Source organism: Rhinoderma darwinii, chromosome 1, assembly GCF_050947455.1.
Source record: "Rhinoderma darwinii isolate aRhiDar2 chromosome 1, aRhiDar2.hap1, whole genome shotgun sequence".
Lineage (NCBI taxonomy): Eukaryota > Metazoa > Chordata > Amphibia > Anura > Rhinodermatidae > Rhinoderma > Rhinoderma darwinii.
In genome coordinates this window covers 289288742-289302973 of record NC_134687.1, presented here as the reverse complement: position 1 = coordinate 289302973, position 14232 = coordinate 289288742, and the positions used below count along the sequence as shown (strand labels likewise).

The 14232-nt window shown below is 41.8% G+C and overlaps 1 protein-coding gene across 1 annotated transcript in view; it reads left to right on the top strand.

The window, feature by feature from the left end:
* Positions 1-526: 526 nt before the first annotated feature.
* The window catches only part of LOC142646688 (occludin-like), a 51845-nt gene continuing 38139 nt past the window's right edge, over positions 527-14232 (top strand). Inside the window, exons 1-3 of the mRNA XM_075825303.1 lie at positions 527-669; positions 9740-10462; positions 10552-10713. Of these exons, the coding sequence (XP_075681418.1) occupies positions 9755-10462; positions 10552-10713 (870 nt within the window). The 5' untranslated portion in view covers positions 527-669; positions 9740-9754. The remainder of the gene's footprint in view (positions 670-9739; positions 10463-10551; positions 10714-14232) is intronic.

The window sequence follows — 14232 nt, the reverse complement described above, 5'->3', positions numbered from 1 at the left end:
AACCTGCATCTATCTGACAGTTATGACATATCCACAGGATATGTCATAAATGTCCCTGGTGGGAAAACTCCTTTAACTAAACCATCTGCTTTCTTTGTATAATTCCTGACTTGTACATGAAACAGAGCAGTATATTTTCTATAACATACAAAGTATTCAATTCTAATATACGGAACCTGTGCGTATAGTCACTACTTACAATTATAGTGATATCGTATCACACCTCTGCTCTTTCCACTTATGTAATTGATGTCCTTTTATGTGGCAAAAAAGCCCTTGGACCCCTCCCCAGACTGACACCAGGGCCAGGCTTTAAGTGCAACCTCTCCAGCCCCTATAGCTATGCTACTGCCTGTACTGCAGCAGGAAAATAATGGGTTAAAGGTATGTGAGTGCCAGACCTGCCCATGCACTTGTTCTCTGGGAATGATAAAGTTTTCCAAGTGCTGACCAGCCCTGAGGGAAGGATTGCACAGAGTGAATGTGGGCAGAGCTAGATTCTAATAATTAATCCAGGAACGCCATTGCCAGGGCTTAGAGTGGTGACAGACGAGTGTGAGCAAGGGGACACAGGAAACCTACAGAAGCCATAAGCTAGGTGACAGCACAAAGAACGTGAAGCCATGTATTAATGCCACAAGAACTGGACAGTACAGAAGTTTGAAACAGGTAAGGACAAAAAGAAGACAGCTGCTCACCGAGAGTGTAAGTGAAGGTGGCAGACACTTAGATGCGGGGATACCGAGTAATGAGAGAAAGGGATACATGGTCTGATGGGCAGAAAGAACATTAGTGTATGGGGGAGGGGAGAATAATGGTGAACTAAAGTATTTTAAGTAAGTAAAAGAATTAAATAAAACAACAATATAGTATCTTACATTATAAGTTCACATTAGTATTTGCTTTGTGTTGTCTTGACACATTTTAAAAATGTAAAGAACAGGTTTCGAACCAAAGTTTGTAAGCCGTGTCTTCCCCTTGTGCTTTAGTACAACATAATATAAAGGAATGTATTTAAAACCCTTTGTCAATACAGGTTTACATCTGTAAGGGCTTGTCCACATGTAACGGAATTGCTGCTGAAAATTTCTGCAGCAATTCCGTTGAAAGTTGCAGACTTTCCGCTGCGGAAAAACGGCACCATTTCCTGCGCTTTTGACTGCAGAAAATGGTACGTATTTTGCTGTGTTTTTCTCAATCATGGGAGATGGTGACATTTCCTCTGGAAAACGCCGCAATTTAGTGCACTTTCCACAGCAGGAATTGACATGCTGCGGTCCGAAAAATACGCACCGCAGGTCAATTTCTGGACTGAAATATTATGCAGCGTGTGGATGAGATTTGTTAAATCTCACCCGCTTTTCTGCTACTGTATTCTGCCCCGTATTTTCTGTCCGCAATTCCGGGCGGAAAATACGCAGCAATTCCTCTACGTGTGGACAAGCCCTTAGTAAGTGACTCGCTATATGTAAAGAAAATATGGAAATAGCATTCATCACAAACTAATACCTCGTTTTCTTTCACTGGCTAAAATACAGTGGCATCTAACTTATACCAGACAAGATTGGCAATTTGCCCAGATAAAATGTAGTTAACGCCAAGTGTTTTTATTCAAATTTTTTTTAACCCTAACAACATCCAAATACAGAGGTAACGTATTCCACTTTTGTAAACATACTGAACCCTTTACACAAAATTGCGACATATGCATCTATATTTTTCACGTTATTTCAAGTTATTTGCACCAGAAACTGCTGCGCACACACAACTCTTCACATTAGCAGCCTGATGAAGGAAAATATCTAACCTGAAATATTACACTTTTTTATATGCTATGTATGAGTAAATTTACTAACAGTGTTTTATGGTTCTGAGTTTTAAAAGTGTTAGGCTGAATTCACACATATGTTGCAGGGTTTGATGAAGATTTTTGAGCCAAAGTCAGAAGTGGTTTAAAAAAGAATGGAAAATATAAAAGGGAAAACTTATACTTCTCCTTCCTCCAGGATCCACTTCTGGCTGTGACTCAAAAATCTGCATCAAAATCAGCAAAAAATATTCGATGTGTTAATTTGAGCCTTAAAATAAAATCACTTGAAGCATACCATACACCTGAAGTACTGCTCCATTTTACGACTTTGTACAAGAGAAGTAGCATTGCATATATATTAATTCCTCAATGACCAATCATACGCCTTTTTACAGCAGTTATTAAAGGTACATATGCCAGTGGGTTGCATTTTCATGGTGCTGTATCATAAATCCGGTACGGGACTAGAGCAGGTGTCGGACTGTTTAAAGACAGCCTGGCTCTTGCTCTAACGGGTGGGATCAAAGATACCTTCAATTCCGCCCACTTAACCCCTTAGATTCAGTGGTCAATAGCAACCGCGACATCTAAGGCTGAGTTCCCACGTAGTGTAAACGATGGGGAATTTCCACAACTAAATTCTGTGCGAAAATTTCGCACCATTTATAGGAGCAGCAAAGTAAATGAGATTTAGCGCAGCTGTGGAAAAAAACCGCAGTGAAAACGTTCATAAATTCAACAAATAGCCAAGAGTTGCGACTCTTGCAGCAAAATCGCATCGATACTGGCGCTACTCAGAAAAAAAAAGCTAACACTTACCACCTGGGGTTGTCATAGCGGGGTATTCGACCGTCGTGAAGCCGGCCTTAATTTTTACAGAGAGAAGGTGCTCCCTCTGTCACCCCATCAGCGCCCCCTGTGACGTGATCGCAGGGTGTTGATGGTTTCCATTGGAGGCGTGGGCCTAACAAAGGACTTTATTGTATTCCTATTAGGCCCTATTAGAGGCAGAGCCTAATAGAATGCCTATCAGTTTTCCACTGACAGTATAATACATACATACATACAGAAGTATTGCAGTGTATTATAAAAGCGATCAAATAATCGCATAGTGAAGTCCCATAGTGGGACAAAAAAAAAAAAAGAAGTGAAAAATGGTTTAATAAAGTTGCTAATAAATTAATTAAAAATCGCAATTAAAAAAAATGAAACACACTTTTCCCCTTATAAAATGCTTTATTATGAAAAAAAACAAAAACATTTTTAAAAAGCTACACATAATTGGTATGGTCGCATCCATAACGACCCGAGTTACAAAACTGTTGTGTTATTTAACCCACATGGTAAACGCTTTAAAAGTAGAAAAAACAATTCCAGAATTGCTGCTTTCTGTTCATCCTGCTTCCCAACAAATGCAATAAAAAGCGAACAAAAAGTCGTATGTACCCCAAAATGGTACCAATGAAAACTAAAAGTTGTCCTACAAAAAATAAGCACTCATAGAGCTACATAGGCGGAAAAATTAAAAAAAAGTTATGGCGACACAAAAACAAATACTTTTTTTTTAAAGTGTTTTTATTGTGCAAAAATAGCAAAACATAAAAAACCAATATAAATGAGGTATTGCCAAAATCATAGCAACCCGCAGAATAAAGTTCTTATGTTATGTGTAATAAACGTAAGCGGTGTAAGTTTTAAACGCAAAAAAAGACTGGCGAAATTTCAGGTTTTTTCCATTACCCCTCAACTAAAACTAATAAGAGTTAATTAATAAATTGTATGTACCCCAAAACAGTGCCTTTTAAAAATACGACTTGTTCCGCAAACAACAAGCCCTCAAATGGCTATGCCTACAGAAAAATAAAAAAGTTATGGCTTTTAGGAGGCAACAATCAAAAAACTGAAAAAAAAAGTATTCAGACTCTTTGCTATGACACTTGAAATTTACCTCTGGGCACCTCCAATTTCTCTAGATCATCTTTGAAATGTTTCTACACCTTGATTGGAGTCCACTTGTAGTAAATTAATTTGATTGGACATGATTTGGAAAGACACACCCCTGTCTAAATAAGGTCTCACAGTTGACAATGCATATGAGAGCAAAAACCAAGCCATGAGGAGGAAACAACAGCCTATAGAGCTCAGGGACAAGACTGTGTGGAGGCACAGTTCTGGAGAAGGGTAAAAAAATATTTCCGCTGCACTGTAAGTTCCCAAGAGCACAGTGGCCTCCATAATTCTTAAATGGAAGACGTTTGGAACAACCAGGCCTCTTCCTAGAGCTGGCCGCCCCAACAAACTAAGTAATCGGGGAGAAAGGCCTTGGTAAGAGAGGTGACAAAGAACCCAATGGTCACTCTGGCTGAGCTCCAAAGATCATGTGTGCAGAAGGGAGAAACTTCCAGAAGGTCAACCATCACTGCAGCACTCCACCAATCTGGGCTTTACGGCAGAGTGGCCAGAAAGAAGCCTCTCCTCAGTAAAAACACATGAAATTCCTTAAGGAATTCTGAGGCAGATTTTACCTGCCTGAGAAAAAACTTAGTGTGAACAGGGCCTTAGACTGTAAGAAACAAGATTCTATGGTCTGATGAGACCAAGATTAAACTTTTTTGCCTCAATTCTAAGCGTCATGTCCGGAGGAAACCAGGCACTGCTCATCACCTGCCCAATACCATCCCTACAGTGAAGCATAGTGGTGGCAGCATCATGCTGTGGGGGTGCTTTTCAGCAGCTAGGATAGGGAGACTGCTAAGGGTTTGAATGGAGAAAATTAGAGAGATATTCTTAATGAAAACCTGATCCAGAGTGCTCTTGACCTCAGACTGGGCTGATGGTTCACGGTCCAACAAGACAATGACCCTAAGCACACAGCCAAGACAACACAGGAGTGGCTTAGGGACAACTCTGTGAATGTCCTTGGGTGGCGCAGCCAGAGCCCTGGCTTGAACCCGATGGTACATCTCTGGAGAAACCTGAAAATGGCTGTCCACCGACGTCCCCATCCAACCTGACAGAGATTGAGAGGATCTGCAGAGAATAATGGCGGAAAATCCCCAAATCCAGGTATACAAACCTTGTGGCATCATACCCAAGAAGACTGGAGGCTGTTATCACTGCCAAAGGCGCTTCAACTAAGTACTGAGTAAAGGGTCTGAATACTTATGTCAATGCAATATTTTAGTTTTTCCTTTTCAATAAATTAGCAAAGATTACTAACATTCTGTTTTCACGGTCATGATGGGGTATTAAGTGCAGAATGATGGGGAAAAACTTAAATGTTTATTTATTTTAGCACAGGGCCTCAACATAACAAAATATGAAAAAAGTGAAAGGGTCTGAAGACTTTCCGAATGCACTGTAAACATTCCGAATCAAATGGTAGTCTAAGAAAAATGGGTCGGCATTATTTCCAGAAATAGCATCATTCCTTTCCATGGGCTATGACATCATCCCACTTGAATAAAACACATAGCCAATGGAGAAGTGTGGCACTGTTTCCGGAGAAAGCAAAAAATATTATGGTCGAAAAATGTCAAATTATGTTTTGGCAGCATGGCAACATGCAAAGCACACCGCTGATACATGTAGATGTTATCCTGGTTGGTTAAAACCCAAAGAACCAGTGATGCAAGCCATTATTCCTAATTATTACATCAACACAATTAATTGTAATATTTATTTTCTGGGCACTTGTGTTCCTGTATACACTGTTCAGCCATAACATTGAAACCACTGACAGGTAAATTGAATATCATGATAATCTTGTTACAAAGGTGTCAGTCAAGGGGTGGGATGTACTAGTCCTTCTCAATGAATTAGAATATCATCAAAAATTTAATTTATTTCAGTAATTCAATTCAAAATTGAAACTCATATTATATGGATTCATTACACACAGAGTGATCTATTTCCAGCATTTTTTTCTTCTAATGTTGAAGATTATAGCGAACAGTTAATAAAAAACCCAAATTTAGTGTCTCAGAAACTTAGAATATTATATAAGCCCAACTTCCAAAATTATTTTTAATACCGAAATGTTGTCCTACTGAAAAGTATGTACAGTCTATGCGCTCAATACTTGGTCGGTGCTCCTTTTGCATGAATTACAGCATTAATGCGGTGTGGCATGGAGGTGATCAGCCTGTGGCACTGCTGAGGGGTTATGGAAGCCCAGGTTGCTTTGATAGCGGCCTTCAGCTCGTCTGCATTGTTGGGTCTGGTGTCTCGTCTTCCTCTTGACAATACCCTATAGATTCTCTATGGGGTTTAGATCAGGCGAGTTTGCTGACCAATCAGGCGCAGTGATACTGTGGTTATTAAACCAGGTATTGGTACTTTTGGTAGTGTGGGCAGATGCCAAGTCCTGCTGGAAAATGAAATCAGCATCTCCATAATGCTGGTCAGCAGAGGAAAGAATGAAGTGCTGTAAAATTTCCTGGTAGACAGCGGCGTTGACTCTGGACTTGATATAACACAGTGGACCAACACTGTTGCTCAGTGTCCAAAGTCCTGTTTTCAGATGAAAGTAAATTTTGCATTTCAGTTGGAAATCAAGGTCCCAGAGTCTGGAGGAAGAGTGGAGAGGCATCAATCCAAGTTACTTGCGGTCCAGTGTGAAGTTTCCACAGTCAGTGATGGTTTGGGGAGCCATGTAATCTGCTGGTGTAATATATGAGTAAGGCTGAGTTCACATGTCACAGATTTTCGGTGCGGATTCCAGATTGAAAATCCATGACAAATACAGTACAATGTAAAAACTCCAGTGCAACCCAACAGTAAAATTTTAAAACCCCATCCACATGTAGCAGAAAAAATTCACATGGAATTTTTAAAGTGGATTTTAACCTACGCAATGCATAGGGCGTGGATCATTAGCGAAATCTGCTGTGCCAAGTCTCAAATCACCCTAAGGATCTAAGCAACTTTGACAAGGGCCAATCCCACAAATTACTGAAAATGCTGGCTATAATAGAAAGGTTTAAGAACACACAGCTTTCTGTGTTTGAGGCTGCAGACCAGTACCCATACTGACCCCTGTCTACCGCCTTATATACCTCTGTGTGCATCAGAACTGGACCATGAAGCAATGAAGAAGATGGCCTGGTCTGATGGATCACTTTTTCTTTTTTGTCATGTAGATGGCTTGGTGTGTGTGCGTCGCTTACCTGGAAAAAGATGACACCAGGATGCAGTCTGGGAAGTAGGCAATCCAGCAAAGCCAGAGTTAATCTCTGAGTAATGTTCTGCTGGGAAATCTTGAGTGCTGTAATTTAGGTGGAAATTACTTTGACATGTACCACCAACCCAGGGGTGCACCCATACATTTTAATTGGGACAGGGGGCCCTAAGCCGACTGCTGCCGCTCTCCTCCAATACGGGGTCGATTTGTAGTCCCTCTCTGGACAACTTGGCAGCAGGCACATGTTGCCATGGTCTAGCCTTCTCTATTCTAATAGGTTGTGGAGGCTGGGAGGAGTGACTCAGGTGCACAAAACCAAAGCCAGTCATACTAATTCTTGTTAGGTTCTTTATCACTTTGTACTACAGTCCGCACTGGTGCACTCTTCTCTTCTATAGGCTCTGCTGATTTGGCTGCCCATCTGCTGTAATGTGCTGCTCCCAGGAATAAAATCTAGGGGGTGGAAAAACCACAAACTATCAGCCACATAAGTAGAAAGTAGGATGGGTACAGCGGAGGCATCAAACCCCAGATTAAACACAAAATGAATTCAGACCTCAGACCAAGCCCTTAAACTCACACAGACCCCAGACCAGACACCAAAATTAATTCAGATCTCAGACTAGACCCCTAAAAAAATCAGACCTAAAACCAAACCCTTGAATAAAAACACACCCCGGACCAGACCCTAAAATTATTTCAGAACTCAGAGCCATTAAATAAACCAAAACCCAGACCAGACCCTTGAATAAATACACATCCTATACCCCTCAAAAATACAGACCACATACCAAGCCCCAAATGTATTTAAGACCTCAGACCAGACCCCTAAATAAATCAGACCCCCAAAAAAAATAAAGACCACAGAGCCGACCCCAAATTTAATTCAGACCAAAACCCCAAAATAAATTAGATACCAGACCAGAATGCGGCGTTTACTTACTGCTTCTTGCTAACTAATCTTCTTTGGGTGCTGATGCACACTACGTCTTGGCACTGTTTGGCGTCAAGATACAGTGCAGCAGTGGGGCCCAGAGGAGAAAGAACTCTGAACCAAGCTGTGCAACTTGGAGCTGTGAGTTGCCGGCAACAGCGTTATGTATTGTAATTGATATGCAGGATGCAAATCAAATCCTATAAATGATGGCTTGTTTTTAAAAAGAAATCTTCATAGGCATCTTAGAGGGTGTGAGCACCATTGCACCTACCTAAAAATCATTGTAAACCAAGTACACCCCTTCATAGCAATGTACGGAATGGTATTCCCTACAGCACGAGACTCTTTCAGCAGGATACTGCAACCTGCCACACTTCAAAAATTGTAATGGTTTGTGGAACATGACAAAGAGTTCAAGGTGTTGACTTGGCCTCCAAATTCCCCAGATCTAAATCTGATTGAGCATCTGTGTGATGTGCTGGAAAATGAAGTCCGATCCATGGAGCCCTCACCTCGCAACTTACAAGACTCTAAGGATCTGCTGCTAACGTCTTGGTGCCAGATACACCAGGACACCTTCAGAGGTCTGGTGGAGTCTATGCCTCAATGGGCAGAAAGAGGGGAACCTCCACAATATTAGGCAGGTGGTTTTAATATTATGGCTGAACGGTGTACGGCTTTTGCAAGCATACTATGATCAAGTACTTAGGATTAAACAACCAGATCAAATCAAACTCAGCAATGAAAATGCATACCTGTAGTTTCAATTAAATGCTATTTAGAAACATGAGGGGTAAAAATTTAAAAAATATGCTTAAGCAGGTACGACAGTGGTAAGGGCAGGATTTACAAAGGGTGAGACAACAAGACAAACTGAAAAGAGCTAAGAAAGTGAGATAAGATTTGAAGCTGACGTGACAAAGATATGAAAAAGAACAAACAGAAGGGTGTGTAAAAAAATTAAAATGGAATAGGACACGAGACCATAATAAGAAGGGGAATGTGACAAAGGAACTGGTATAGAGAAACCATTCTTGTAACTACAGCAGGGTTGGGGTGGCTATCTTTTCTGCACGTGAATCACGTGGATCACGATCTTTACTTTTCCAACTATGGGTGAGTGTGCTCTTCCTGGCTCTATCTGGTGATTCCAGATGAATAGCCTTGCATACTCTGCGTATCTTGCATACATATTGCAGCTATACTTGGACCAGATGGTACTCTCTCTTGCTCTCGGGGATCTCTGTATGGCACATTCATTTAATACTAAGATCTGATGCTTTCCTTACGAGCATTATTGATGCTGTTTAAATTGTAGGATGTGTATTTGAGTAAGGGGTTTCCTTTATTGGATCCCCCTCTTTTTGGAATGATATAGACACATTAATGTGAGATTCAAAGTTGATAGATAGCAGCTTTTTTTGTATTTACTATTTACTATCATACTGCATATTTGTATGCTTCTTTTGCTATTTAAATCCAATTATGCTCATGTCCCCATGGTTATATACTACTTTTGAGTGACCCACATGCAACTTCTTCTTTTTAGAAACCTCGCCATGTTTTTTATTAATTGTTCGATATGTAAATTATATGTAATAAAATTTATCTTTTGTACTTTACATATAGCTTTAGGACTGTTTTTTCTCAATATATGCTATGCTATCAGCGAGTCTGCTATTCTGTGACATTTTGGGGGTGCCTTACACCAATGTTGGCTGCACCTAACCAGTTACCCGTCCCTGTGAGACATTTGTTTATAAGGGTTCTAATAGTCAGGATCTTTCATCTTTAAACTGTTCTCCCACAGGATACCAACCTCAACATGTACAGCCAAAAACGATACGACAGCCCCCCAGACTACAGTCCACCAACTTACATTCATCAGAATAGCCATGGTCCTGGATCCTATGCTTACCACATGAACTCTGCCCGTCCTGAGTCCTACTATATGGATGATGTGCCACCACAACCTTTCTACAAGTGGAAGTCTCCTCCTGGCATTGTCCGAATTCTACAGGCCATTGTCATTTTTCTTTGTTTGGCTACCTTTGCCTGTGTGGCCTCAACATTGGCATGGGAATACAATTATGGAGGGCTTGGGTATATGGGTGGAATGGGTGGAATGGGTGGAATGGGTGGATACATGGGTGGATACATGGGTGGATACATGGGTGGTTATGGTTATGGAATGTCCAATCCACAAGCTGCTAGTGGTTTCATGATGGCCATGAGTATTTTAACCTTTATTGCCATGCTGGGGATGTTTATTGCAAGTGTAACTAAAGCCAGTGGATCCCGGTCCCGTAAATTCTTTTTGGCTGTAGTAGTGCTGAGTGCTATTTTAGCTACGATGGACCTTATTGCATCCATTGTCTATATTGTTGGGGTGAACCCAAGAGCACAGATGGGTGGCAGCCTGTACTACAGTCAGATGTTAGCAATGTGTAACCAGATTTACAGTCCGGTGTCATCTGGAGCAGGCTTTGTAAATCAGTACCTGTACCATTACTGCATGGTGGATCCACAGGAGGTAAGAAAATATAATGGGCTGGGAAGAAAATAAGTTTTAAATATTGTTTGCAGTGATCAAATGTCAAGTATTGCATTTCTCTTTCATAGGCCATTGCTATAGTCTGCGGTTTTATCATAGTCATCCTTTTGTGTGTCACATCCTTTTTTGCCCAAAAGACAAGAAGCAAGATCTGGCGCTATGGGGAGCCCAACATTCACTGGGATAAGCCTTTTGAGGCATATCAAGAGGGTCCAAATGTTGAGGAGTGGGTAAGAACTATAAATCACTCATATTTACAACTTTCTGTCAGTGGTTTAACCTGTTACAAGTTTGTTCGCCACGGTTATCGCAGTTGTTCCTCATTGTATGGTTCATTTTGCTTGTTTTATGTTTACTTTTGTTATTGCTGTATTTATTTACATTGATTTTTATAATAGCAAAATAGTGTTCTCAGTATTTCATTTTGAGTAAAGAGTAGTTGCAAACAAGGGCATAACTACCGTGCATAGCAGCAGCTGAAGGTGCCCACCTCCACTGTTAAAGCATTGTAGGGATTACTGTGGATGATGGGGAGGGGGGGGGGGGAGTGCACACAAAGTTAAAGGTTGCTTCCTAGTATCCAAGAAAAATGATAGAGGTAAATGGTTATGTAAAGGGAAGCATAGAGTTCTGCCCCCCTATAAAGAATTCTGGACCAGCTATTCAGATTAATTCAAATGATATTATGGATAGACTTTTGAGACCACCACGATTAACCACTTCACCATTCAAAACCACCAGGAATATTACATACTTTTAGGTGTTAGCCACAAAACCACCTTAGACCGCCAGGGATATTAGATATTAATTCCAAACCTTTATAGATGACCATAGATATTGTATATAAATATTGTGTACAATACCAGAGATACTACTGCTAAACCACTCCAGACCAACAAGATTATTACAGGATTACAATCACTAAACTGTAAACCACACTTTGTAAAGTTGACAAACTGACTATAAGGCCAGATTCACACGAGCGTGTGTGTTTTGCGTGTGCAAAAAACGTGGCGTTTTACGTGCGCAAAAGGTCCATAAAAGCTCCGTGTGTCAGCAGCGTATGATGTGTGGCTGCGTGATTTTCGCGCAGTCGCCATCATTATGACACTCTGTTTTTATGTTTGTGAACAGAAAAGCACGTGGTGCTTTTCTGTTTTCAATCATAGTTTTGACTACTGCAGCGCGCATCACGCGCGGCACACGGAAGTGCGTTCGCGTCCAGTGCGCGGTTTTCACACACCCATTGACTTCAATGGGTGCGTCATGCGCGAAAAATGGGCAAATATAGGACATGTCGTGAGTTTTACGCATCGGACACACGCTGCGTGAAAATCACTGACAGTCTGAACGGCCCCATTGACTAACATAGGTCCGTGCGACGCGCGTGAAAATCACGCGTGTAGCACGGACATATTATACGTTCGTCTGAATAAGCCCTAATAGGAAAAGGCCATTTTTACATCTCCGTTGTAGGCACCAACACACCTGGAAACCACCTCAAAAAATCCTGCATTTTCCCCTGACTTAGGCCTCATTTACACGAGCGTAATATACGCGCGTGCGACGCGCGTGCTTTTCACGCGTGTCGTACGCACCTATATTACTCTATGGGGCAGTGCAGACGATGCGTGAATTTTGCAAAGCGCGAGTGCGTTGCGTAAAACTCACGACATGTTCTATAATCGTGCGTTTTTCGCGCATCACGCACCCATTGAACTCAATGGGTGCGTGAAAACCACGAAGGTCGCACGGATTTGCGCAAGAGCTGTCAAACTGAATCTAAACAGAAAAGCACCACGTGCTTTTCTGTTTACAAACATCCGAACGGAGTGTCTTAGACATGAGCGAACCGAACTTTACCGGGTTCGGCCGAACTCGTTTTGACCGAACCCGGCAGGAGACAGTCACTGTGCAGGGTGCTGAAAGAGTTAAACTGGTTCAGCACCCTGGACAGTGACTTCTGATTCCAATATACGTGAACGTGTAAAAAAAAAAAAAGTTCTGACTTACCGATAACTCCCGGCTTCTTCCTCCAGTCTGACCTCCCGGGATGACAATTCAGTCCAAGTGACAGCTGCAGCCAATCACAAGCCAAGCACAGGCTGCAGCGGTCACATGGACTGCTGCGTCATCCAGGGAGGTGGGGCCAGATGTCAAGAGAGGCGCGTCACCAAGGACACGTCACCAAGGCAACGGCCGGGAAGTTCTCGGTAAGTACGAACCTCTTTTTTTTAAAACAGGTTACTCGATATGGTGATCGGAATGCACTGTCGAGGGTGCTGAAAGAGTTACTGCCGATCAGTTAACTCTTTCAGCACCATGGACAGTGACTGACGTCGACTAGCCTCATCTCTATGATGGCGGCTGCGCGAAAATCACTCAGCCGCGCATCATACACGGATGACACACGGAGCTGTCAAGTGCCTTTTGCGCACGCAAAACGTTGCATTTTTTGCGCGCGCAAAACGCACACGCTCGTGTAAATGAGGCCTTAGGCTTTATCCACACTGCATTTGCAGTGTACGCTTGCTAATGTGCTGTAAAATGCTCCTGGCGTTTATACGCCGAATGTGTTTTTAGACTTCTATGGATATATGTGACATATGCCAAAAGAGTGTGTTTTCGCCAAATGTCTGTCCGGTATGAATCGACATACCGTTTTTTTAACGGTATCGAATAGCATAGACTACATCATTCAATACAGAGGCATCCGGCAAAATAGTATATACCTCATGTCATGATATATATATATATACAGTGAAGGAAATAAGTATTTGATCCCTTACTGATTTTGTAAGTTTGCCCACTGTCAAAGTCATGAACAGTCTAGAATTTTTAGGCTAGGTTAATTTTACCAGTGAGAGATAGATTATATTAAAAAAAAAAACAGAAAATCACATAGTCAAAATTATATATATTTATTTGCATTGTGCACAGAGAAATAAGTATTTGATCCCCTATCAACCATTAAGGCCTCATGCACACGACCGTATTTTTTCCCACCCGTAAATACTGGCGTAAATACGGGTCCGGCGTCACACGTATTCCACCCGTTTTGCACCAGTATTTACGAACCCGTGCTCGTAAATATGGGTCCGGTGTCACACGTATTCCACCCGTATTTACGAGCACGTTTTTGGCGGCAAAATAGCACTGCACTAATCGGCAGCATTAAGAGTTCAGCCTCCTCCAGACCAGTTACACGCTCCAAATCAACTTGGTGCCTGCAATAAAGGCAATCTGTCTTAAATGGTCACCTGTATAAAAGACTCCTGTCCACAGACTCAATTAATCAGTCTGACTCTAACCTCTACAACATGGGCAAGACCAAAGAGCTTTCTAAGGGTGTCAGGGACAAGATCATAGACCTGCACAAGGCTGGAATGGGCTACAAAACCATAAGTAAGACGCTGGGTGAGAAGGAGACAACTGTTGGTGCAATAGTAAGAAAATGGAAGACATACAAAATGACTGTCAATCGACATCGATCTGGGGCTCCATGCAAAATCTCACCTCGTGGGGTATCCTTTATCCTGAGGAAGGTGAGAGCTCAGCCGAAAACTATACGGGGGGAACTTGTTAATGATCTCAAGGCAGCTGGGACCACAGTCACCAAGAAAACCATTGGTAACACATTACGCCTTAATGGATTAAAATCCTGCAGTGCCCGCAAGGTCCCCCTGCTCAAGAAGGCACATGTACAGGCCCGTCTGAAGTTTGCAAATGAACATCTGGATGATTCTGAG